Raw genomic sequence first — 24,385 nt, 5'->3', positions numbered from 1 at the left:
GGACGACTGGTTAGCGCGTCAGGGTTCAATCCCCGGCCCCGCCTGTGTGGAGTTTGCATGTTCTCCCCGTGCCTGCGTGGGTTTTCTCCGGGCACTCCGGTTTCCTCCCACATCCCAAAAAACATGCATGCATTGGAGACTCTAAATTGCCCGTAGGCATGACTGTGAGTGCGAATGGTTGTTTGTTTGTACGTGCCCTGCGATTGGCTGGCAACCAGTTCAGGGTGTACCCCGCCTCCTGCCCGATGACAGCTGGGATAGGCTCCAGCACGCCCGCGAAGCGGCTCAGAAAATGGATGGATGGATGTGAGTCTGAATGGTTGTTTGTCTACTGCCCTGCGATTGACTGGCGAATAGTAGAGGGTGTTCTTCGCCTCTCTTTTATTAAATTTTTTTTAAAGAGCACTTTTAATTCTTTATTTTTTGAAATTTGTACATTTTCTGCAGTCAATAATAATGAAATGATGTCCTGTTTTTGAATAAATTAAGGAATGGAAATTTTTAAAAAAAATTTGATTTATGGATTGATTAATTGAAAAAATAATTGTCAGATAAATTGATTAAAATAATCGTAAATTGCAGGCCTAGTTATCAATAGAAAGATATCTTAGTGATTTTTTTATGTTGAATGTTTTGCAGCTTTATATCAGCACATTCTCTTCAAACTTCAGCTTTACAGATGTCATATCTGCTGTGCACAAAGTGTGACGATAGGGTATCAGTCTTTTCACATTCCAGTCAAGCCCACATTCCAAAAACATGCATGCTAGGTTCATTGAAGACTCTAAATTGTCCACAACGTGAGTGTGAGTCCTTGTTTGTCTATATGTGCCCTGCGATTGGCTAGCAACCAGTTCAGGGTGTTGCCCGAAACTCAGTTGGGATAGGCTCCAGCTCACCCATGATCCTAACAAAGACAAGCGCTATAGAAAATCGATGGATTAATGTCATTCAAGTCAATTCAATCATTTTATTACCAAAGCAGTAAACAAGCATTTTGTAATAAATAAAAACTGACATATTAGTACAATTCCAATACAAAAATACAGAAGTCTAATCTCAGTAGGACAATAATCAAAGATAATTCTCATTACTTAGGGGAAAAACCCAGGGGGGCCCTTCATTCATTTCCAGTAAAAGAGGCAAACAGCTAACACATCAGGCCATGAAAGAATTCTTGCTTTCACTTTCCTTTCTCCAGGACAATACTTCTTTGAGTCTTTCAGTCTTTTTCACTGGCTGGGGCTCCTCTCCCCTCCCCGGACGGCGCTCATCAGATGGCTCTTGTAGGTTTTGCTAAGTCCCGTCATCCAGAACTTGAGCAGCCGCACGTTGTCCTCCTCGCCGGGCCCCGTGGTGCCGAGCAGGGCCAGAACCTTGTGGGTGTCCTCCCTGCCTCTCCCGTCCACTTTGGAGAATTTAAAGAGCACTTTGACCTTGCTGAAAAGGAAGTGAGAACAAGGCGTATGAGTTGAGGGATGGCACATTTGAACGGAGAGTCAAAAAAGTTGGGGTGTCTCACTTCATCCACTCCTCCTTCAAACACAGCAGACAGTGAGACACCACATCCACAGACAAGTTCTCGTTGGACAGCGCCACCTCCAGTTTGTTCAGTAATGTCGGACCTAAATGAGAAAAACAGGGATCGTCACATGGTAGTTTTCGGAATTTTAAGAAATGTTGGGGTTCAACATGGATTGATGTTTTAAATGTAATTATGTTTGAAATTGTACCGTATTTATATTTCAGTGTTATTTTATTTATTTAAAAATATTTCAGAAGTATATGCATAATTTTATTTGTATTATATAAATAAAATACACTAATCCGTGAGCACCAGTTTATCACATGTGTTCCAAACCCACCTGCAATAGGTGAAAATAGTATTATTGAGGTGGTTAATTTTGATATTATTCCATAATTGTGGAAAACAAAGAAGCACATTTTGATGTTGGTCTGTGTATTGCTAAGGAATGTGCAAGTCGCCGCAGCTGTGAGTGCAAGTGACACCTGACCCAGTCTATTATTGTCACAACACGGTATGCTCACCTCTGTCTGTGGGCTGTGTGTTTGCACTGCTCATATTTAACTGATAAAGCGAACAGATATTGTCTTCTGTCGACAGGCTTTGACAGCCAGGCTCTGAGGTGACGTCCACCAGCACTGAAAACTCTACAGGAATGAAACACAAGGAAGGCTTTTCATTAAACTTGTGCCAGTGGTGGGCTGTGCATTTGGTACCTCGGCCTTCAGTGGGGACTTACCTTACTTATTCCACCTATAATACAACCAATATCACATCACAAGTTTTGATCGGTAAAGTAATATAATTATCTCGTTCGATGTGACTGTCGCTGAGACAGCCAGGTAGCATTTGTACAACTTGGTCAAATGGGGAAACCACCCCTCTTTGTGGGCCCACCACAGCAGCGGGTTCTCCATGGTGGGAATATGCGGTTGACATCCTGCCCGAGCCCAGATTAAATCAATTATGGTGACGGATTTGGCGGAAGATAGGTTAGCACATCCGCCTCACAGTTCTGAGGACCCGGTTCAAATGCGACCTCGCCTGTGTGGAGTTTGCACGTTCTCCCCGTGCCTGCGTGGGTTTTCTCCGGGTAGTCCGTTTTCCTCCCACATCCCAAAAACATGCATGGTAGATTAATTCAAGACTCTAAATTGCCTGTAGGTGTGAATGTGAGTGTGAATGGTTGTTTGTTTATATGTGCCCTGTGATTGGCTGGCGACCGGTTCAGGGTGTACCCCGCCTCTTGCCCGAAGATAGTTGGGATAGGCTCCAGCACGCCCGCCACCCTAGTGAGGATAAGCGGTACAGATGGATGGTGACGGATTAATTTCATTCTGCGTACTCAGCTGTTGCTACAAGCGCTGTGCCTCCGCTTCAAGCCTAAAACCCATGATTGCCGACTTGTTGATGTCAAGCTCTTTTTCTACTTCATTGTGAAGTAGAAAAAGCAACAAGTCGACTAGTCTGTGTATAGGACAGCCAAGAGAAACGATAACAAATATTCAAATTTAGGATGTAAATGTAAGTCACTTACGAGCTGGCAAATAATGGCCCACTACTGACCTGTGGACATATATGACTAACTACAGTGATTGTCTTTTACCTGAAGAGATGACATGGGCTGGAATGGCCACATCTGGGCTCAGACCCAAGAAGTTGCACTTGTAGGCTTCTTCATAGTGAGCGCTGTAGGGAACTGAACGCACACAGCCTACCGGGAGCAACGACTGATGGGAGAAACAGACATAGACAGACCATTTGTATGCAACACTGTTTGATCTTTTATTCGCTATCCTTTATATCCATCTTAAGGTCCATGTACTATTATCCTCTTTGTTCGCACTAGTATGAGAATTCAATGCTCTGGTAGAACGAGTTTCCATAAAACCATTTGATCATTTACATCCAGATACTGTCCATGTACAAATATGCTCTTGGGCCGTATTCTCCTTTGTAAGAAAAGTCGCGCAGCTACACATTTTTCTGGTTGCAGGGATTCTTCCATCCACTTAAGTCTCATTTACGCACCTTTATGCCAGATACGCCCTCTGGGTGGACCAACGGTAAAATGTGGCCGTTCACTGTAATATTTGCCCTTCCCAAATTCTCCCATCTACTTAATCACTTTTCCTCTTATGTGCTCCAGAGGCTGCAATAAGCAAGGTTAAACATCATCTCTCATAAGGCAAGTCACACGTGGCAACACCTCTTATCACTATGCAACTTAAAAAAAAATCAAGTGGAAGAAAAACATCACAGAAATGTGAATTAGTAAACATCTACTCATATCAAAAGCACCCAATGAGCCAACAACACTCATAAGAGGTAATAGAGAACCACGGAAAGTCAAGTGACTCAGGAAGAACATACTGGAAGTGTGATTGTGTTGTGTGACTTTTAATTTCAATCCTCAAACTCACTGAATAAGTCATAGGAGAAAGCACAGGTGCAAATTCATTTCTCTCCTATTCCGATGTATGTGTCACCAATGTCCATTTAAAGTTGTAAATCCAAGCCAATGTTGCGTGTACTTTACTGAGAAAAAAGAAAATAATAATAATAATGTGCTATAACAGCTGCGTGCTCTGGCTTGTCTCTGTCTCAGGCAGGAGCAAGTCAGTGACACAAGTAGAGGCAAGGAAGACATAAGGGTGCGGAACGGTTACCAAATAATAATAATAATCTTATAGCTACAGGCAGGAATTAAAAACACATTTCTTAACAAATGCAGTCTTGTCTGTCAGTCATCATCTTCGGGGGTTAGTTGTAAGTTTTAATAAAATGTTACAACCAACATCAGTTACATTTACTATCTCTTTCGTATTTGAAAAAACAAATTTCTCCATTGGAAATAATGCAATTAAAATAATGTCGAAATGCAAAGTGTTTAAAGTAATGTTTTAACACACCTGTCATACGAGTGTAAAAAGAAATTAACCGCTGCATAATAGGGCTGGGCGATAAGTCTTTAAAATGAAATCATATTTTTTTCCCCCACAAAATCCAATATCCGATTTTAATGTTTTTTTCCTCTTTCGCTTATTAAAAAAAGCAAATGACAATATTCAAAACAAGTTTTGATTTTTGTTTTTTTTCTCCTTCCGGGATTAGCTTTATTTGTCATATCCTGATTTGTTTCCTTGTTTCCTGTGTGGAATTTTCCTTTGTGTTTGCCGGTGATTCCTGATCAGCAGTGCATTTAGGCATGGGAGATAAAATTATACATTGCTTGTTGCCGTTGTTTTCCTGCCTTGGCTCTCCGTCCACCTTCCTTATTTAGTACCTGTTTGTTAGATTGCTTTCACGTTGGCATCTGTTACGTCACTTCCTGTTAATGGTCGTTTTTTTTCACGTCAGCGTGCTCCTTTTGTTTAATAAAATTTGTAAACCTGCTCCTTCTGTTGTGTTATTTTGGGATCCAAATATTTGTGTGTTGGACGCAGCTGTGACAATTTCTCCTGATATCAAAAAGCTATGAGTTTTTTAAAATATTTTTTTTCTCTGCATTAACTGGCATCAAGTTCCACAGATAATCGAAATAAACATTTATTTTCACGTTTAATAACATGAAAATGAGTGAAATGTCCCTTTTGTCAAAAAGGTGTTTGAGCCACGAAAATTTCCAAGGGACGTCCTTGGAATTTTTCTTTTGAAAAGCTCTCGGAACGATTAATCGATTATCAAAATCGTTAATTTGACAATCGATTAGCTGTTGATTAAGCGGTTAATTGTTGCACCTATACAATAGTGCAATTATGGTGCTTTTTTGCGAGGGGGGGCGTTGGAAAGGATGAATGGGATTTCAATACAGATTTAAAACTGATCTGATATACAAGTAATTAGGAACAAATTAAACTCCTAAAAGAAAGTACCGCTGCCACAATGGTATGACCTTTAGGGGAATTTGACTTGCTCGGCAGTTGTACCTTGAGTACGGTAAAAGCAGACTGGATGAGCTTGGAGTCGACGCCTCTCCATATGACCTGATTTCCCATGAGCACATGCCACGCCACCTGCCGGAACTCAGCAGCCCCAAGCACCTGCACGTACGACAAACCAGACGATGACTCACAAAAGCTCATGGCTAAGAGTCATGTGGTAGTCTATGCAAACATGACCCTACTTTTTAAATTTCTTATTCATCTACCTGTCTCAAATGCCTCAGTGACCTAAACCTGGGACCAGGCGACCCATCGTCGTGACCTAATTCGCTGTCCAACTGATGGCCCCGTGGCTTGGAAATGCCTCCTTCGGCTCCTTCCCAGCAGCTCATTTCCTCCTCTTGTTCTTGTGAAAGCAGATAAAACAGAGATTTAGAATGTGTTATTATGACAGAGGGGATATTTCGCAGTAAATACAAAGACTGGGTGAAATGTATCAAAGTTTATAAAGTGTGTCATGGGAAGCCGGTTGAACATTTATTCAATATACTGGATATCCATCTTAAGGTTCATGCACTTGTATGCTCTTTTTCCTTACTCGAGATAATTTGGCACACAAGTAAGATATCGAATAAATGCTCAAGCAGCTTGTGAGAAAGCATGTTTTAACATTTATTCCATATCCTACTCGTGAGTTGCGAATAAATGCTTAAGAATAAATGCTCACATGAGTTTGTAGCAAGCCGTTTGAGCATTTACTCTTGATCCTCGATATCCTTACTTGGAAGACAATCTGGTATACGCGTAACCCACTTCCGCAGTCGCCAAAACGGGTCTAAGCACTTCCTCCCAGGTCGAGTGAATGGCAAAGGGGGCAGTGACAAAGCAAGCGTAGGAACTTTAAACGTCTACAATGTCTTTTTTGATAGGCGAGATGTCAGGGTTACGCTTCCTTCGTGTTTACATAATTCACATTTGTATAAATGATATACATGTATTTAGCCTCAATACGGCTTGAAAACAGCCTGCCAGAAAGTGGATAGAGGGAAAGCGGATATTTGATATTCTACTAATGGCTGAATTATGAAGGAAAAGTAGTGTGCTGTGAATAAATGCTCAAATGGCTTCATGGCAAGCCGTTTGAGCATTTATTCGATATTCTTGAAATCCAGTTTAAGGTCCATGTACTAGCAACTGTCCTCACTAGTAGGTGGCATACTAGTAGGACAACTGTATGTTACTAGTTAGGCAAACTTTGCACTAGTTGACAACTGTGCTCCTTGTAGTACTAGCGACATTATAAAATTCTAGTGGTTAACATCTGGAACGTGGCACAGTGGTTGACAGGTTAGCACATCCGCCTCACAGTTCTGAGGACCCGGTTCAAATGCGACCTCGCCTGTGTGGAGTTTGCACGTTCTCCCTGTGCCTGCGTGGGTTTTCTCCGGGTAGTCCGTTTTCCTCCCACATCCCAAAAACATGTGTGGTAGGTTGATTGACGACTCTAAATTGCTCATAGGTGTGAATGTGAGTGTGAATGGTTGTTTGTTTATATGTGCCCTGCGATTGGCTAACTACCAGTTCAGGGTGTACCCCGCCTCTCGCCCGAAGATAGCTGGGATAGGCACCAGCACGCCCAGGACCCTAGCGATGATAAGCGGTACGGAAAATGAATGAATGAATGAACATCTAGCACCTCACGAGTAGTAGTAGTATCGTGCAGATGTCAACTAGTGCACAGTTTTGCCTCTCTAGTAAAATGTAGCTGTCCTACCAGTAAGCTACCATAGACCCCAACTCACACGTAGACGCTCACACTGCAGTTAGCGATATCCTCGATAAGGAGGCTGCTAGTGTGTGACACATACCTACTAGTTGGGCCTAGTAGTGAAGCGCTGTAGTTTACTAGTAACATTTAATTATGTACAATCAAGCCAAAAGTGGCACGAGTAGTGGAAAAAAAACAGTACTTGTAAGACAGTCATTGGTGCGCCTTTGGCCTTGCCATAATGTGCAGTCATTTGCATGCTCATCTACTGTATATCCAAAAACTAATCTGAATTCCGATTGATTGCAAAATACGTTGATTCCTTGACATTTGGCACCTGTCTGCCTCTCAATGAGCACCAGTGTGTCCTCAGTGGGGGCTCCTTCCAGCAGCTTCTCTGTCAGACGACTCCCGCAGGCCTTCAGGAGCCTGGAAAGCAAGAAAACCACAAGTTTAACGATTAACAATTAGTCACAGCACTGTCATGGGACGACAATTATGGTGACATGACGCGTCTTTTTAGAAATGTTATTTTGGTTATTCAACAAAATAAAAATACCATTTATCGTCACTGAAAATGTGCTGCGTGTACGGTCATCTCTTTATAAGAGCTGATTTTATTAACCCTTTACTCAAGTGTGATATTGAGGATTAACTCTACTTAACTAATAGTTGACACTTTGGATTCTTTAATATTAGTATTAATATTAAATAGTACTATTACAATAACAAAGTTGCATTTTATGGCAAATAATATGCAATGCAGAACTGCCAACCTATAAAAATTTATTTTCAGAACAATTGTCTGAATTTCCATATTTTGAAAATGTTGTCAAGAACATTTCTGTGTGACAGTCATAATCACAATTGTTAATAAATATAGTTTCAATATTTTTCATTTTAATGTTTTTATTACATCAAACTTGTAATGGTGGATGCAGCTACAGCCTGAATCAAAGTACCAGTATATGAGACTTTGACATTCCATCATCAAAAATATCTGTCTATGGATTAATTCACCTTGGCCAATTCTGTTTTCAACGCTGGTAGAATTGTTTTTTTAAAAAAAAACTTTATTAAAGCAGATTAATCAGATGTCAAAAACGTCAAAATTAAAACTCAGCGCACTATTTTGCAAGCAGAGTAATAACTGGACTTTACACCGATTTGATCGGGCTGATCGGTATCGGACGATATTTAGCATTTTATGATGATCGGCTTTAATGTCATAATTCGCCATTGATCGGCTCTGCAAAAGACATTAACTCTGCGTCGCCGCGTGCACAGTATATTTGAATCCAAAAGCTAGTTTACTTTTAGCCTTGTCGCGTGTCTTTTGATGTAGTACTGTAAATATCTGACGGCCAATGAAGTTATTAAAAAAAAAAAACATGTCGGCGGTGTGGGACAGGCAACACGTAACGCCCGGATCAGACTACAAAACAAATTTGTAATTTCAGACTACTGCAATAAAATCTTGTATTCCGATACCACCGCATCCCGTTTTTTACGATCATTGAGCTTTATCTTGCCACATCTGATTTGGATGGGACCTCTTGTGTTGGAGACCTGGGGAGTTGTAGTGTCCTCCAGAACTGGACTGGTGTTGCGATATCTCATAGATTTTTGTTAATGAATTTTTTAAATCCGTGGTCATGACAGTGAAATATACCAATTTCAGGGGACTTTTATTTTGAAATGCCACATCAGATTTGGATGGGACCTGTTTTGTTGTCAACCTGGGGTGGTGCAGTGTCCCCCAGAACTGGACTGGTGTCCTGATATCTCTCAGATTCTTTTTAATGAATATTTTAAATCAGTGGTAGTGACAGTGAAATATGCAGAGTTGAGGGGACTTTTATTTTGAAATGACACATCAGCTTTGGATGGGACCTCTTTTGTTGTAGACCTGAGGTGGTGTAGTGTCCCCCAGTACTGGACTGGTGTTGCGATATCTCATAGATTTCTTTTTTATGAATTTTTGAAATCCGTTGTAATGACAGTGAAATATACAAATTTAAGGGGACTTTTATTTTGAAATGCCACATCAGATTTGGGTGGGACCACTGATGTTGGAGACATGAGGTGGTGTAGTGTCCCCCAGTACTGGAGTGGTGTTGCAAAATCTCATGGATTTTTTTAATGAATGTTTTAAATCAGTGGTAGTGACAGTTAAATATACCAATTTCAGTAACTTTTATTTTGAAATGTCACATCGGATTTGGGTGGGACCACTTTTGTTGGAGACATGAGGTGGTGTAGTGTCCCCCAGTACTGGACCGGTGTTGCGATAGCTCATAGATTTCTTTTAACAGATTTTTTCAGTCAGGGGTAATGACAGCAAAATATGCAGTTTTCAGAGACTTTTATTTTGAAATACAATATCAGATCTTCATCAAACCTCTTTTAGTGGAGTCCTTGGTGGTCTGTCACACAGATCTGGATTTGTTTTGCGATACCAATGGGATTATTTTAGGGTGGCTTTGGCTCAGTAGGTAGAACAGGTTCGGATCCTTGCTACGACTGTCCGCATGTGGAAGTGTCCTTGGGCAAGACACTGAACCCCAATTTGCTCCAAGTGGGCCTGGCATTGCCTTGCATGGCAGCAGTCGCCCTTTGGTTTATAAATGTGTGTGTGAATGTGAGGCTTTGTAAAGCGATTTGGACACTGTGATGATGTCGATAAAGTGCTATATAAGTGCAGTCTATTTACCATTTATTTTTCATAAGATATCAAATAAACTATATTTTTTAATGCATCTCAAGATTGAAATTAACTTTGCTGGTTGCAGTCCTTAACTGAAGAGCATTGACGTCCGTGTTATTGGGAAGCTTTTATTTTGAAGGTGGCTTTTGCCGCGAATTGGCGACCTATTACCGTAATGCCTAGCATGAACAAAATTAGGGGCGGCTGGCTTGACTGCTACTTTACGAGTGGAGGCTGGCTTGACCGCAGTCACTCCTCGTCCTCCCTTCTTAACACTTGTAAGAAGCATGGTAAGAAGTGTAGCTTATTCGCTACAATGGAGCCGATGATCAGTGATTTGCAATGCGTTGACCCCGGAACCAAAGAAGACTTTCGCCTCCGCGGCTTGGCAGCCGGGGTGTAATCGTGTGGACCAAGCAGCTGTTCAATGTGGAATTTTTTTTTGTCCAATATCCCTAACAATTAGTGTTACGGTCGTAACGAGTCAATGTTCAGTGATTTCCGGAACAAGATACGGACATTCCGTAACATTTGGCAGCTCTGGCAATGATAACTGAATAAACTGGGAATATTAGATCCTTGATCACTGTTGTTCCCTTTTTGGACATACCTGTAGCTTTGGATTGGCTAAAATGGCAAAAAAGTTTGACGTCATTGAGGTGTGGGCAGTAGGATGAGTTTGACATCTGATTGTTTAAAGATTCATAATAGTCCCATTCATAATAGTTTAAGTTACATCAGCCAGCATTAGATTGACATGGCAACACATGGAGGCGAAATCTGATTGGACAAAATATCTAACATCAACACACATTTACTAGAAACAGTGCTGTCAAAAGAAACACTACGAAATAAAGAGAATAGACTGTTGAGAATAAATTAATATAATTTTAGGGAAGTAATATAATAATTTAGTTTGTAAATATACTGTAAGTTAGTGCTTCTGCTGGTGTTTCAGCCAGCAAATTAGGCCTTGCTATATGTGCATAGCTGACTGACCAGCTGAAGGAGGAGTGCAGGGTGGCCCAGAGATTGGGATGTTGCGTGAGAGACGTTAGGGAGCGGGCTGCATTTCCACTCCTCTGGTGCGGGAACACAGCAGGTGAGAACACGCTGTTCATCCTCACTGCTCGCTGGGGGCAAACGCCATGCTCGTTGTCAAACACCTAATGGAGTAGGTTGGAGACATAATAGGCAAGTCATTTGATTGCCTTTGGAATTACAATATTGTTGCTCCTCAAATAGTGGCCAGGTGCACCGTACACGTAAAACAAATGAACGCCTCCCTTTTCCTATCAGGAAAAAAATAGTAGTAAAAACAGGTGAAAGTGTGAATAGTTTCTTATTAATCTATATTCTTTCTTAATTTATTGGTTACTGTCTTTCGGTTTCCAGGTAGCCCACTGGACAGCGGCAGTTTTACGTTTTCTTGTTTCTCAGTAATGTCACTGTGATGATGACGCCGAAGCTGCCATATACAATGCTGCCTTGATTTCCGAGTGCCCCATCTTACGGGTTTGTTTTAATTAGAAGCTGTTGCTGATGCACTTTCAGCTGTTTATGGAATGGTCAAACAAACAAATACAAAATGAGAACATTCGCAAGGATCTGCTGTAGGCCACCACTCACGCACAGATGCACACATGCAGACGACTTCAGCTTCTGATGTCACTCACTAGGCCACGCCCCTTAAAGACACACAGACTCAACACGCAGATTTTTAGAGAACTGGAATGGATTAATGACATTTCAATTACTTTCAATGGAGAAAATTTATTTGATATACAAGTATATTGAGTTACTAGCTCAGTTAAGGAACAAACTAAACACGTAAGTCAAGGTACCACTGTTTGGTACTCGTAAGGTAAAGTATCACTGTACATGTAACATTATTTAATATTAGGGATTTCATTATCACATTTTAGTTTGTAGTGTTTTTTGGTTGGCCCGGACTGTCGGCCGTGTAAGCAAAATTTTTCCACTTCTTATTCCTTGCCTATTTAAAGGTCCCATATTTTGGCTATTTAGAACTCCATAGAGTGACTTTATAAGATGGACTTAGTATGAAAGTGTCAATTTCATAAAAAAAAAACAAAAAAACACCTTGGTTTGGTTCATCCCAAATATTAGAAAAAGGTGGCTTGGTAAAATATGACACCTTTAACGAGCCGCTGATGAGAACGAAAGCTTGCAGCTATTTTTATTCCAAGCTTTGGTGACCAACTATTTGTGAAAATATGGCATTTTAAAAGCTGGAGCGAGCAAACACAAGCCAACCTTCAAGGCGGTGCTTTGCAGACTCTGTATGGTCAGTCGGAGATGGCGTAACAGAAAAGGCCAGGAGTTAATGAGGTAGATCCTGTCCATCGCCACCATGACGATGCTGTACCAGCGCTGGAAGCCTCTGGCGAGACTATCCTTGATGAAGAAGGTATGCGAGAACACAAAACCGTGTTGCTCGTCCCCAAAGAAAATTGGTCCTTCGCGCCCGGGGCACACCTTGCAAACAAATCAGGATGCATATGAGAGGGAATGAGGATACGCAAAGGTGAAATTTCAATGTAGTGGTGCATGAGATGTGTGACTCACACACACATACAGGTAGACATACGTCACCAGTTACCTCACAGCTGAGGCTGCGTACGCAAGCCTGGCGCACGACGCTAAAGAGCTGCGGCTCTCTGGGATGCTGGTGGCTTACAAAACGAATGCCCGTCTCGTTGTCGATGCTCATGAAGCCTGGGTGGGATGCAGGGAGGGAGCGACACCCCTGTCAGACAACAGGAAAACTGTGAGACACATGCTAGAACAGGGGCAGTATCATCCATTACCATCCATTTTCGATACCACTTAGGGTGCTGAGGTGGAGCTTATGCCAGCTGACTTTGGGTGAAAGGCGGACTACAACCTGGACTGGTTGGCAGTCAATGAAAGAGCAGTGCTCGCATCAGCCTTGTGAAAGTAACATACACTCATTTTTTGCTGTTACGCAGTAATGTAACACCTTACTAACAACATTTTGGTAATATTACACAATCTTTGTAATGGTAATTACTGATTTCTGATTCACAAAAAGCTTCCCACTGGCATTTTAAAATCAGGTGAGTGTCCTTTAAACTTAGGCCCACAACACACTGAGGGACGTGGCCGAAATGGACCATTTACATCTACATATACTGTACTTTTGGACAGTGTACAAGACTCTCCATCCTTTGCTTTTTAGCCACAGGTAAATACAGTGAAGTATTATTGGTAAACAATAAATACATAATGTTTATACTTTATTTGTATGGCTTGGACTGACCAGCTGGATGTTGCTTCATACCAGGACACATGATTTTTGTTGTGAAAGCTCATGTGATACGAAGTGGAATTTTTGATAGGCCGTTACATCTGCAACATTTAAATGCCTTTTACCCGTGATTCAAATTTCGAATCGCAGCAAAACTAGTGGCCGATAGTCAACCACTCACGTAAACTAGGGGCAGAACCCGACACACTGCGCGACTGTTCAGTGGCCTTGCTTGATGTGCGGAGTCTTAGTCGACAAGTATTACTCTTCTGGATGTGACTTGGGTTTCTATTTATGTCCGAATGATAGTGGTGGTATTAAGAGGTGGATTAAGTCACGCAAGTCCCTACTGAAGGCCCAGGTACCAAATATATGAACCACCACTGCAAATATTTGTATACAAACATTAAAATCTCAATTCCATAATTTCATATTATGACCCTTTTAAAACTACAATAATTTACTCAATTTATCCCAGAAGTTGCAATAGTTGTGTGACGTATTCATGGAGAGCTGTCCCTCAGCCCTGACTGAGCTCACCTCACACATTTCTCCCCTCTGTGTGGCCGAGTTGTTGGCCCTCATGGTGAGTCCCTCACCGTCCCGGTCAACATCTCTGTCCCCGCCGGGCACTGCGACGCCTGCCTGGGAGGACGGGGACGGAGGGTGCAAAGCCTCGGTGCAGAACAGTGTCCTCGGCCCATGGAGCTCACAGAAATGACAGAGAGCCACCAAAGCGTTCATCTAAATGGAGAGGGAGTTCGAATTACAAGTTAAACATCATTGTTTCAAAAGTAATATTAGCATATGGGGTGATACACGGTTGTTATCGCCGATACTGACAGCTCGCTTCACCCACCTTACACGGACAGAAGTTCACGCTTCACTCACTTTATAGAAATACATCCATCATTCGCCGTGTCCCCAAGATATGTCGCTTAATAATCAGCATTTTGAGTCGGTTAAACCAACAATAAAATGTCTTATTGCTTGCACATATGCTACATTCTATTGTGTTTACATCCGCACTGTTTTGCTTGAGCTAGCATGACGTCATGTGAGTGAGACAGAGTCACGCGCTCGAGCTCAGGTTGCGGTTTTCCACCCCCCCCCCCGCAATTTAAAGACTTCTACACATTTATATCTTTTCATGTCGAACTAGAATGTACTAATATGTTTATTTGTTTGTATTATGACCTTTACACCACGTCTGCAGCGCATCTTTTCCGGCGAAAACAAACGAGTACTACATTACCCATAATCCCTCATGATATGACAAACTTGGGGTCAAAGGGTGAGTTGAGGCGAAGCTGCTACGTAGGTGAGTATGCAGCGAGAACATATTTTCTTTGTCTTTAAAATTAACCACGCCATCCTTTCACGCCACGTACGCGCCAGCCACAGTCGAACAAAACAAAGTTGAAGCCTGTGTCTCGGTATTTTACTCAGGCTTGCCTTTAAATCGACAGCATGGCGTCGGAATGCTCTGGGGTGTCCTCAAGCACAGAGAATGCTGCTGTCCAAATAGACACAAGCAGAGCAGAAGGTCCAGCTCACCCAGAAGATGTCAAAACAGGTAGAGCGATAACAGACTTGATTTGTTTTGGGGGGTATTCTTGAGCTGTGACAATTAAGTACTCACTCGAGTATTTAAGTAGGACTACAGATACGTTTGAAAAATAAAAAATAAAATACAGTACTCTGATAGATGTGTAACTGATTCAGTTATTAAAGTACAAACTCTGAAATGTACTTGAGAACAAAATTAAAACTGAAATTTTACTATAAATTGTATAAAATACTGGTTTTGCTAACTTTGCACAACGGGGGGAAATGTTCGCAAAGTCGTTTCCTTCTTTTGAGAAGAAAAACAGCTGCCTGGAAATGTGTGACTCAAGAGCCTCGTGTGTTGTTCTCACATGAATGTGTCAGTATCTGCTTATCTAACTGGGTTTACATTTTAAAAAAAAACACACACACACACAAGATAGCTCCTCATTTCAGGCAGAATAACTCAAAAGTACAGTGTATCATAGCCTGACTATGTGAACCTTTCACCTTTTTGTGAATTGAGGTGAGTTGTGTGTCATGTTCACTTAATCTGGAAGTTGCATTCCCAGACTTTTACGCTATGCAATTGTTTACAGACAGACACCTCCAATCTCTCTGATACTGACGTCAATGACATCTTACACCAGACATTATACCCCCCATGCTAATAGTAAAAGAATAGTGAGGCTAATTCTTTTAATTTTTGACATCATCTTTAGACAAGAAATCTACTTTTCAGCTTTTATTTCAAAGTATTCAAATCTGGATCTGATACAAAACTAGCAAATTTTGTTTGAATCTAGCCATTTGATTTGGGTTTTCCCTGTGAAGACTACATCAATACTAGTTAGAGGTATAACTTACATGAAAATCTGAGAGCTGTCTATGGGTGAAGAAACAAGCAATCCCGAAGCTGAGAGAAGATGGAAATTCAATCAGAGCCATGGAATAAACATTGGTCATAGCCAGTACAACCATTTGGAATGTCCTGAAAGGGTAAAAAAAAAAAAAAAAAAAAAAGAACACGGATGTATCAAGGGAAACAGCAGTTGGCGACAGAAACATTTTGAGAGCTGGAAAGAAAGACTCTAAAACAATTGTTAGTGACATTAGCAACAATATCCAAGGCCAAAAGACTCTTCTGACATATTCAACTTTTGTTTTCAAACCCAAATGTTTTCGGTCTTCTGCAAAAATAAAGGAATTGTTCTCACAGTTCCAATACTTTTGGAGGGGAGTGTGCATTACGGAGAATATGAATGCTTAACCACAGTAGGACCTCTAAAGTTAAATGCCGATAAAGATGCAGTTGCACAATTTTGGGAAGAAGAGGAATGTACATTGGAGGTTTCGCGAAGTGAACAGTTTCACTCTGGACGATGGTGTCCTGATACTTTTGTCCAGCTACACCATAGACACAGTTAACTTATTTTTATTCATCTTAGTCCGTCCATCCCTCCCTCCCTCCCACCCACATTTTCTATAGAAAATGGATGGATATTTAAATTGTGTCCTCTGTTCCCATCTAGTGTTGTCTGCTTTGTTTGTGTTCCTTTTTTCCCCCATGAGAGAATCAATGTACAGCAGACATAGTGACACGTCCATTGACCTTAGTGCTGTCTCTTTTTGTATGGCTCTGACAGATGAGAAAGGAGTCGACGTGTGCCCGTTCTTCCTGGAAGGGAAATGCCACTTCGGTGTCAGATGTCGTATGTCTCACAGGTTAACACAGCTGATCTGTGAAGTAACCAGCAGCTCGCTGTAAGATTTTCTACTGTAACTTCTCCCCCCCAACTTTTGCGTTATCTTAAATAAGCTCGCTTTGTTTCGCCGTGTCTGATCTCTGTGCTTGTGATTTAAGTCTTATAAATGGCATACAAAGAGATTTGGAAACTTATCACAGTACAGAGGTACCTTGACGTACGAGTCCACCAATTTAAGAGTTTTCAGAGTTACTGTCTGTCGCTAGGTGTATTATTATTCTTTTTTTTCTTCTTCTTCATTATTTGCTTTGTCTTGCAAGCATAAAATTTGAGGTACGAGGGGCTGTCAGCTACGCCGCCGCCCACCACAACATCCGCCCAGCAACCCATAATTTGAGATACAAGCTTAGGGAGGTATGAGCTCTGTCACGGAATGAATTAAACTTGTAAGTCAAGGTACCACTTTACTACAATTTGCCTGGCAGCAGAATAGAATTGGTTGTAGTTTGCAGGTATATCTTGTACCAACCCCAATTCCAATGAAATTAGGGCGCTGTGTAAAATGTAAATAAAAACAGAATACAGTACAATGATTTGCAAATCCTTTTCAACTTACTGTATAGTCAGTTGAATACACTATAAAGACAAGATATTTAATGTTCAAACTGATAAACTTTGTTTTCTTGCAGATATCCACACATTTTTAATCTGATGCCTTTACACGATGATGCGTTTGTTCCTTTCCTTCACAGTGACCCAGCTATGGCTACTGCAGACGTTCTTCTTCACGACCCGGAGGAAAAACGTGATGAAGAAAAACAAAAGAACAAAGACCATAGGCACAAAACCTCTAAGCCTAAAGAAAGTGAGGGAAACGGTCATTCTTAATTCATTTGTTTCCTACAAGGATTCATATATTTTGTTATTCTCTTAACCTCAATAGTCTCTTGGTACCCTGTTCTCCCCCCAGATGTCAACAAAAAGTCTCGCATGCGGACAGCTGATGATGTAATCTCTCGGATTCTCTGGGACTCTTCGGTGGACGTGTCCCAATTCGTAGTGGGATACGTGGACCGTTTCTTGGGCGTGATGGAGCGCCCCTTCTCTGACTTCAACTGGGACACTAACCCACGTGACTGCGACTACACCGAGATTGCCCTCCCCAGACACAGGATCCAGTACTTCACCTACAGAAGTCACCGCGTCTGGGACCGGCACAGCAGGACTGACAGGGTGTTTGGGTCCACCGGTCAATCTCTGGCTCCCCCCTTTGGAGGGGAGGAGGAAGTAGGAGGTAAGCAAGGAGGACCCTGTGTTGCTACACATACAAAGAGTAAGTGGACTGACCAATTGCCATCCTTTTTATGAAAAGAAACACAGCCTGACGACCAAGAGCAAAAAGAGAGAGTAACTTTGGATCACCCAGAATCAACAAGAGCGCAGCCACCTGCCGCTGTCGGGCAGAGAATGGAGTGTACTCAGGCTGAGAACACACATCTGGAAGAAGACAAGCACAGTGAGATGAACGCTTGCACCTCTGAGTCGGCATGTGACGTGGAAGAGGCTCCAAATAGGTCTGTTTTTCATTGAAAATAGATGACACATCCCATCCATCGCCGTTATCTTCAGCCCACATTCTTTGCTAAAAGTGCCAACTTTATGTCACTCACTTAAACGTCTCAATTTTTACCCATTGTCTCAAGACTGCTACTCATTTTTACTGTGGATGTTATGCACCTTCTAAAACAAACAGAACAGCCCAGTTGCAATTAATTCAATGCCCTGTGATTGAAATGACTTGGATAAATGCGACTGTTCACAGGCAACCTTTCAGGTGATGTTAAATTTAGTATAAATTCCAATGTAGTGGTTTTGAAAACAAAACATTTTATAGGGGTGCGGCATGTAGAACAGGTTTGTGAGCTTCTGTTTTACCTGGAGGAGGAACTGCATTAATCAGTCCTTGTTTCGAAACCAAATTTCCAAGCACAGCCTCCACAATCAAGATTTAGAGTAACAGACAAGAGGTCAAACATAGTGTTATGTAATCTGTGGTTTGCTCCAAATTGTGACGTTAAGAAAATCCTGAGAGGCTCTCTTGAGTTATCCTATGTTTTGTTTCTCATTTCAGCGTGAAGGCCTTGACAGATAAAGTAGGGCTGGGATTAAAAGACGGAGACACCAATGAGAAATTGGCCAACGGGGAAGAAAGTTTTGAAGGCCAGAACAATTTGGTAGGTACACCAGCGTTCACTGCCTTGCAATCTCACAATGGCCTCTGCTTTAATAGATGCAGTGCCCAATTAATCGCTGTGTGAGTCATCTACTTGAACAAATAAGTGTGTGAGACACTGGTGCTTCAGGAAAAAAAACAGCCCAGTCAGGGTGTGCCACTAAGATAGTGTAATAACCTTTATGTGATTGCCAAACAAATATGAGCGTTCATCCAAAGAATTCCATACCGGATCGGTCGTGGCCCAGTTCAACAACGTCTGCAGGGCGCCGGTGTAAATTCAGCTACTGAGGGTCGAAGTCGAAGAAGAAGAAGAGGTGGAAAGTGGGTTCTTCGGCAGAAAGAGAAGAGGAAAGCACAGAGCCTAGAACTGAATGTGGGGACTTTGAATGTTGGGACTATGACAGGAAAGTCTCGGGAGTTGGTTGACATGATGATTAGGAGAAAGGTTGCTATATTGTGTGTCCAGGAGACCAGGTGGAAAGGCAGTAAGGCTAGAAGTTTAGGGGCAGGGTTTAAATTATTTTACCATGGTGTACACTACAGGAAATAATACAAGGAAAAAGGTTAGCTAAGAAGAAGTGGGACACTGAGAGGACAGAGGAGAGGCGAAAGGCATACATTGAGGATGTATACAGGTTGGCCAGACAGAGGGATAGAGATGGGAAGGATGTGCAGCAGGTTAGGGTGATTAAGAAATGAGCTCATCAGAGGGACAGCCAAGGTTCGATGTTTTGGAGACAAAGTTAGAGAGAGCAGACTTCGATGGTTTGGACACGTCCAGAGGAGAAATAGTGTGTATATTGGTAGAAGGATGATGAGGATGGAGCTGCCAGGCAAGAGAGCTAGAGGAAGACCAAAGAGAAGGTTGATGGATGTCGTAAGGGAAGAAATGAGGGCAGTTGGTGTTCGAGAGGAGGATGCAGGAGATAGGCTTACATGGAAAAGGATGACGCGCTGTGGCGACCCCTAAAGGGACAAGCTGAAAGGAAAAGAAGATGATTCAAGGGGCAGCATGGTTGCCGATTTGTTAACACTTCTGCCTCACTGTTGAGAGGTTCTTGGTTTGAATCTCACCTCCGTCTTTCCTGTGTGGAGTTTATATGTCTTTCCCGTGCTTTGTGGGTTTTCTTCGTTTACTCTGGCTCCCTCCCACATTCCAAAAACATTCATGCTAGGTTATTGAAAGACTTATAATTGCCCTTAGGTGTGAATGTGAGAGAGACTGCTTGTTTTGTCGACAGTATATGTGTCCTTCCATTGGCTGGTGACAAGTCCAGGGTGTATCCCGCCTCTCGCCCAATATCAGCTTGGATAGGCTGCAGCTCACCCGCAACCGTAATAAAGAAAGCACAGTAGGAAATGTCCAAATTGTACCCAGAGTGTCAATATTTTGTTTGGCCACCATTATTTTCCAGGACTGCATTAAGGCATTGAGTTTGTGAGAGCTTCAAATGAGCACTTAGGGCTGTACTTCTTTTTATTGCCAGCGATTTAGACATTAATGGTTGCGTGTTTAGTTATTGTTACGCAAGCTATAGACTGACTGATCGTAGCAGAGTGTATTTTCTTTAGTGTAGCCCCATGAAATATTAGAGGCGTACACAGAGGTGGGTAGAGTAGCCACAAATTGTTCTTAAGTGTACTGTTAATTGAGAGTAATATGACTCAAGTTGAACTAAAAAGTATCCCTACCAATAATTACTCAAGTATTCAGTGAAAACAAAATACTTGTTGAGTAACTGGTGAGTAATCTTTGATTTGTTTTAAATCAAAGCATGAACGTCAACTAGACAAAAATATAAACAGCAGGCAGCATTTACATCACTGGTTTTTTTTTCTCTGTTGTTTTTACCAGGTTTCATGGAAATTAGTCACTTTGAAAACTTAGCTTATGTGTGAGGCGGTGGAGGCTTTGTGTGAGGTCATGTGACTGCCTGGGATTGGTCAAATGGAGTCAGACGTTGGTTACTACCAGTTCCGTTGGATGGGTGAAACAGCTATGTGATAGCCTCCAAGGCGAAAGTTTTTCTGACAAACCAAAACATAGATTGCACAAGCAGTAATAGATAAATAAAAATAAAGATGGTGAACCGAATGTAACACAAGGTAACGGCGTAAAAGTACCGTGTTTCTTCTGAACAAAAATACTCAAAAGTAAAAAGTATGTTGCGTTAAAACTACTCTGACAAGGTCTATTTATCTCCAAAGTTACTTAAGTGAATGTAATTGAGTAAATGTAGTGCATTACTACCTGTCTCTGTAGGGGTGTATTCATTTTTGTGAAGTATATGAGCAATATTTAAATTCACTTGGGTTCTTATTAATTCCAGCTGATATTTGATTATTTTATTTTTATGTCCTAGAATCTCTCGGCACCTCTCAAGCAGCGAGAAGAGAGGTGCGGTCATTATCGCCCTAAAAAGAAACCCACACACTTCATCACGTTCAGGGCCAACACTCCTGCCATCCTCAGCTGTTTCCAGCAGCTCCAGGAGGAGATCTGCGCCCTTCTCCCGTCATCCGCCCCTCACTGGCAGGACTCCGCCAGCCTGCACGTCACCCTGTGCCTCCTGGTCCTGCCGGGCCCGGCCGAAGTGGAGGTCGCAGAGGAGATCCTCCGACGCTTTGCCCACTTTGATCGCAACCCCCCGGTGACCGTGAGCTTCCCCGTAAAGCTGAAGCATTTCAACGGCAGGGTGCTGTACCTGAGCCCCCAGCCTCAGCTTCCGCTCCAGCAGCTCAATGGTGGCCTGCAGGAAGCCTACAGGAGCAAGGGCTTGCTCCACAGGAACTCCTACAACCCGCGCTATCATCTCACCCTGGCCAAAGTAAAGGACAGGGAGGGAGAACGCATCTTCAATGACGTGGGCGACCTGAAGGTGGGCAAAGGTTTAAATTTTGGCCGTTTGCCTGTGAACTCCTTGCACCTTTGCGTCATCGACGGTGCCGATGTGGACGATTTTTACGAGACTGTGTGCACAGTAACGCTTCGATAACACTGGGGAACAAAATATTTGTTGAGTTAGGTCTGACAGCTGTTTTTAACTAATTTTTGAGTGTGGAATCCAAAACTGATCTCAGTTTTTCTCCATCACGTCAAGTTTTTGAACTATAGATCCCCGTTTTCTTAAAACATATGAAAAATGCTGTACTTAACGGATATGTGCTTGCTTTATAAAACCTTTCAAATATTAATGTCAATGAAATATGAAGGAAACAGGCATGACTGCAGTGTTTATTTAACACTATTATGTTTTACAAAGAATGTGTTACAATTCCTCTTAATTCCTACTATGCGAGCTTCCTGTTTGCAGATATTGATAGTACTGACCTATTGGGAGCTGCACACACCTCACCGCACTGTCTCAATTGCGACTGCACAAACAAGTTGCAACGTAGCTCTAGAGTCTTACTACAGCTAATCAGTGGAATTGTGCTTATCTGGAGGGTAAGCTGTGGAGAAAAAACATGAAGTGCTAGAAAATAACTGACTGCAATTTTGGAATCAGCGTTCCAATTTTATTTTAATCAGCATAAAAATCTAACTCAACAGAATTTTCTTTTCAAATTGTTCCCCAGTGTAATAGATAGCTCACGTGCAGTGACTTCATGCACTCACTGGACGCTTCACCCGGACAACACAGCAACATCTGATACAGGACCTGTATCATAAAGTCTGCCTTCACAAAAATAATCATGCTCAGTTTGAGGTAATTATTCAGCATTATGTTTATGGTGGACTACTGCACTGCATTACTCAGATTTAGGGGCGTAAAAGATGACAAACAGCTCTCAGTATGATTTAGTGCACTGTAAAATGCATCCACAATAATAACCATATTCTTAAACGAATTCCTCTCATAACTGTATTTTTATCATTGTAGCAGTGGAATCATTTAAACAGCCATTGTATTGGATCTCATTAATTCATTAGTATGTAATGTTGTGGTCGATCAATATTTGTATAAGGATGTTCTTATAACTTACAGATCACTGGATACAAGAACATGGGGATGTGAGAGAGCAGATTGCCTGAATCAATCATTTTTGGGGCATATAATTTATATGAGTTGTAAACTTTTAAATGGTCTAATAACAAGTCTATTAAAGGGTGGACATGAGGAAACTATATGCTAGGCATCAGGACAGGCTAGGGTTTTAAAGATTAATCTGTTAGATATCTGAAGATGAAACAGGGTTACCAGATAAATTATGTAGGGAATTTGCGTTCAAAATTATTATTTTTTTCATTGAAAAGTATTTTATTTAGGTGGGATAAACTCCTTCAGATTTTGGATCTCCTGGCAGAATAATGTCTGGAACTCAGGAATGTGTGGATGATTTTAATTAATATTTCACATGTAGGCGGCACGGTGGCCGACTGGTTAGAGCGTCAGCCTCACAGTTCTGAGGACCCGGGTTCAATCCCTGGCCCCGTCTGGGTGGAGTTTGCATGTTCTCCCCGTGCCTGCGTGGGTTTTCTCCGGGCACTCCGGTTTCCTCCCACATCCCAAAAACATGCATTAATTGGAGACTCTAAATTGCCCGTAGGCATGACTGCGAGTGCGAATGGCTTTTTGTTTCTATGTGCCCTGCGATTGGCTGGCAACCAGTTCAGGGTGTACCCCGCCTCCTGCCCGATGACAGCTGGGATAGGCTCCAGCACGCCCGCGACCCTAGTGAGGAGAAGCGGCTCAGAAAATGGATGGATGGATGGATGGATGGATTTCACATGTATACTGAGGCACCATAGAGCCAATATTACATCCCAAATACTAGAAAAAGTTGGTTTGTGAAATATGGACCTTTAAATAGGGTTAGGGTTAGGTATGTATTTTTGTATTTGTATTAATTTTAATCAGAACTTGCAGGAATCAAAAGAGATTTTACATATTGATCATTTGGCATATTCACCTCACTTTACTGTGAGTTTATTATTCAATATTTACACTGCTTCATTATTACATGCAGTACTTTCAAAGAAGACCAACCGTTAGGCACACTTTCTATGCGATACCTTTTGGTAAACAGCTCTTGTATGGGATTACAATGTGGAGGTCTACTTACTATGATGGCTTGTTGGTGTAAAGCAATGTCAAATCCCTAATGGAGACCATGTTAGGCACAGTAGTATTCATATGCTTCTTTCTTTCTCATAACCATAGTGCTTCTGAGATACACTTCATGGTGCTATGTACAATCAATGTACTGTATTGACACAGTATATGCACCTGCAATAAATGTTTATGTGCGGCTCATAAATCGTTTGAGGCGAAGAAATTGCGTTTATTTTACATCAATGACTTAGCCAAAGTGCTTGTATTGCGTGGCTCATCATTCCAGGATTTATACAATTTCTTTTCGATGAATATTGAATGGACTATGTTCCACAAGTGTAATTCTTTTTTTGGGAGGTGGGGGGGGCAAGACCAATTAAAATCAATATATCGTCAAGGTTGTTCATTATTTAGCTGTGAATGCGAGTGGTGGTATTTTATGTGGTTGATGAGCTGTATTGGGTTGTGCTGTGGTCGAGCATGAGGAGCAACTCTTGCATACATAACAACATTTTCTGTCTTTGCCGTCTTCTTCCTGGAGACACACACACTTGCACACTATACATAGACTCCAAATGAGTCAGTGGGCATGCTCTGTGGCTCGCTACTGTTTGCTCGCTCGCATTATCTCCCTTCCCCCACTCTCTTTCAGTGACACAGAA

General features: G+C 41.8%; 3 protein-coding genes across 5 annotated transcripts in view; 2 read left to right on the top strand and 1 right to left on the bottom strand.

The window, feature by feature from the left end:
- Positions 1-950: 950 nt before the first annotated feature.
- On the bottom strand, positions 951-15,694 carry flcn (folliculin). Of its 2 annotated transcripts, none has more exons than XM_061674517.1 (12): positions 15,592-15,694; positions 13,717-13,920; positions 12,496-12,654; positions 12,162-12,383; positions 10,884-11,050; positions 7,515-7,606; positions 5,676-5,815; positions 5,455-5,568; positions 3,132-3,255; positions 2,050-2,172; positions 1,523-1,625; positions 951-1,440 (listed from the first exon to the last, which is right to left on the bottom strand). In XM_061674517.1, exons 1-12 carry the CDS (start codon positions 15,688-15,690, stop codon positions 1,233-1,235), a joined length of 1,755 nt encoding a protein of 584 aa, XP_061530501.1. In that variant the 5' UTR covers positions 15,691-15,694; the 3' UTR covers positions 951-1,232. The 2 variants fall into 2 exon arrangements, with proteins under 2 accessions (XP_061530501.1, XP_061530503.1); XM_061674519.1 differs by having other exon boundaries at positions 12,508-12,654.
- On the top strand, positions 14,396-24,299 carry leng9 (leukocyte receptor cluster (LRC) member 9). Of its 2 annotated transcripts, XM_061674521.1 has the most exons (8): positions 14,396-14,497; positions 14,626-14,752; positions 16,371-16,488; positions 17,183-17,295; positions 17,374-17,724; positions 17,803-18,004; positions 18,562-18,664; positions 21,030-24,298. In XM_061674521.1, exons 2-8 carry the CDS (start codon positions 14,647-14,649, stop codon positions 21,660-21,662), a joined length of 1,626 nt encoding a protein of 541 aa, XP_061530505.1. In that variant the 5' UTR covers positions 14,396-14,497; positions 14,626-14,646; the 3' UTR covers positions 21,663-24,298. The 2 variants fall into 2 exon arrangements, with proteins under 2 accessions (XP_061530505.1, XP_061530504.1); XM_061674520.1 differs by lacking the exon at positions 14,626-14,752 and having other exon boundaries at positions 14,434-14,497; positions 21,030-24,299.
- The window catches only part of ttyh1 (tweety family member 1), a 41,876-nt gene continuing 38,951 nt past the window's right edge, over positions 21,461-24,385 (top strand). Inside the window, exon 1 of the mRNA XM_061674513.1 lies at positions 21,461-21,545. The gene's annotated coding sequence lies outside the window, so the exon portion shown is untranslated. The remainder of the gene's footprint in view (positions 21,546-24,385) is intronic.

The sequence above is a fragment of the Phycodurus eques genome, chromosome 4 (genome assembly GCF_024500275.1).
Source record: "Phycodurus eques isolate BA_2022a chromosome 4, UOR_Pequ_1.1, whole genome shotgun sequence".
In the NCBI taxonomy this organism is placed as follows: Eukaryota; Metazoa; Chordata; class Actinopteri; order Syngnathiformes; family Syngnathidae; genus Phycodurus; species Phycodurus eques.
This window is presented reverse-complemented; position numbering and strand designations above follow the sequence as displayed.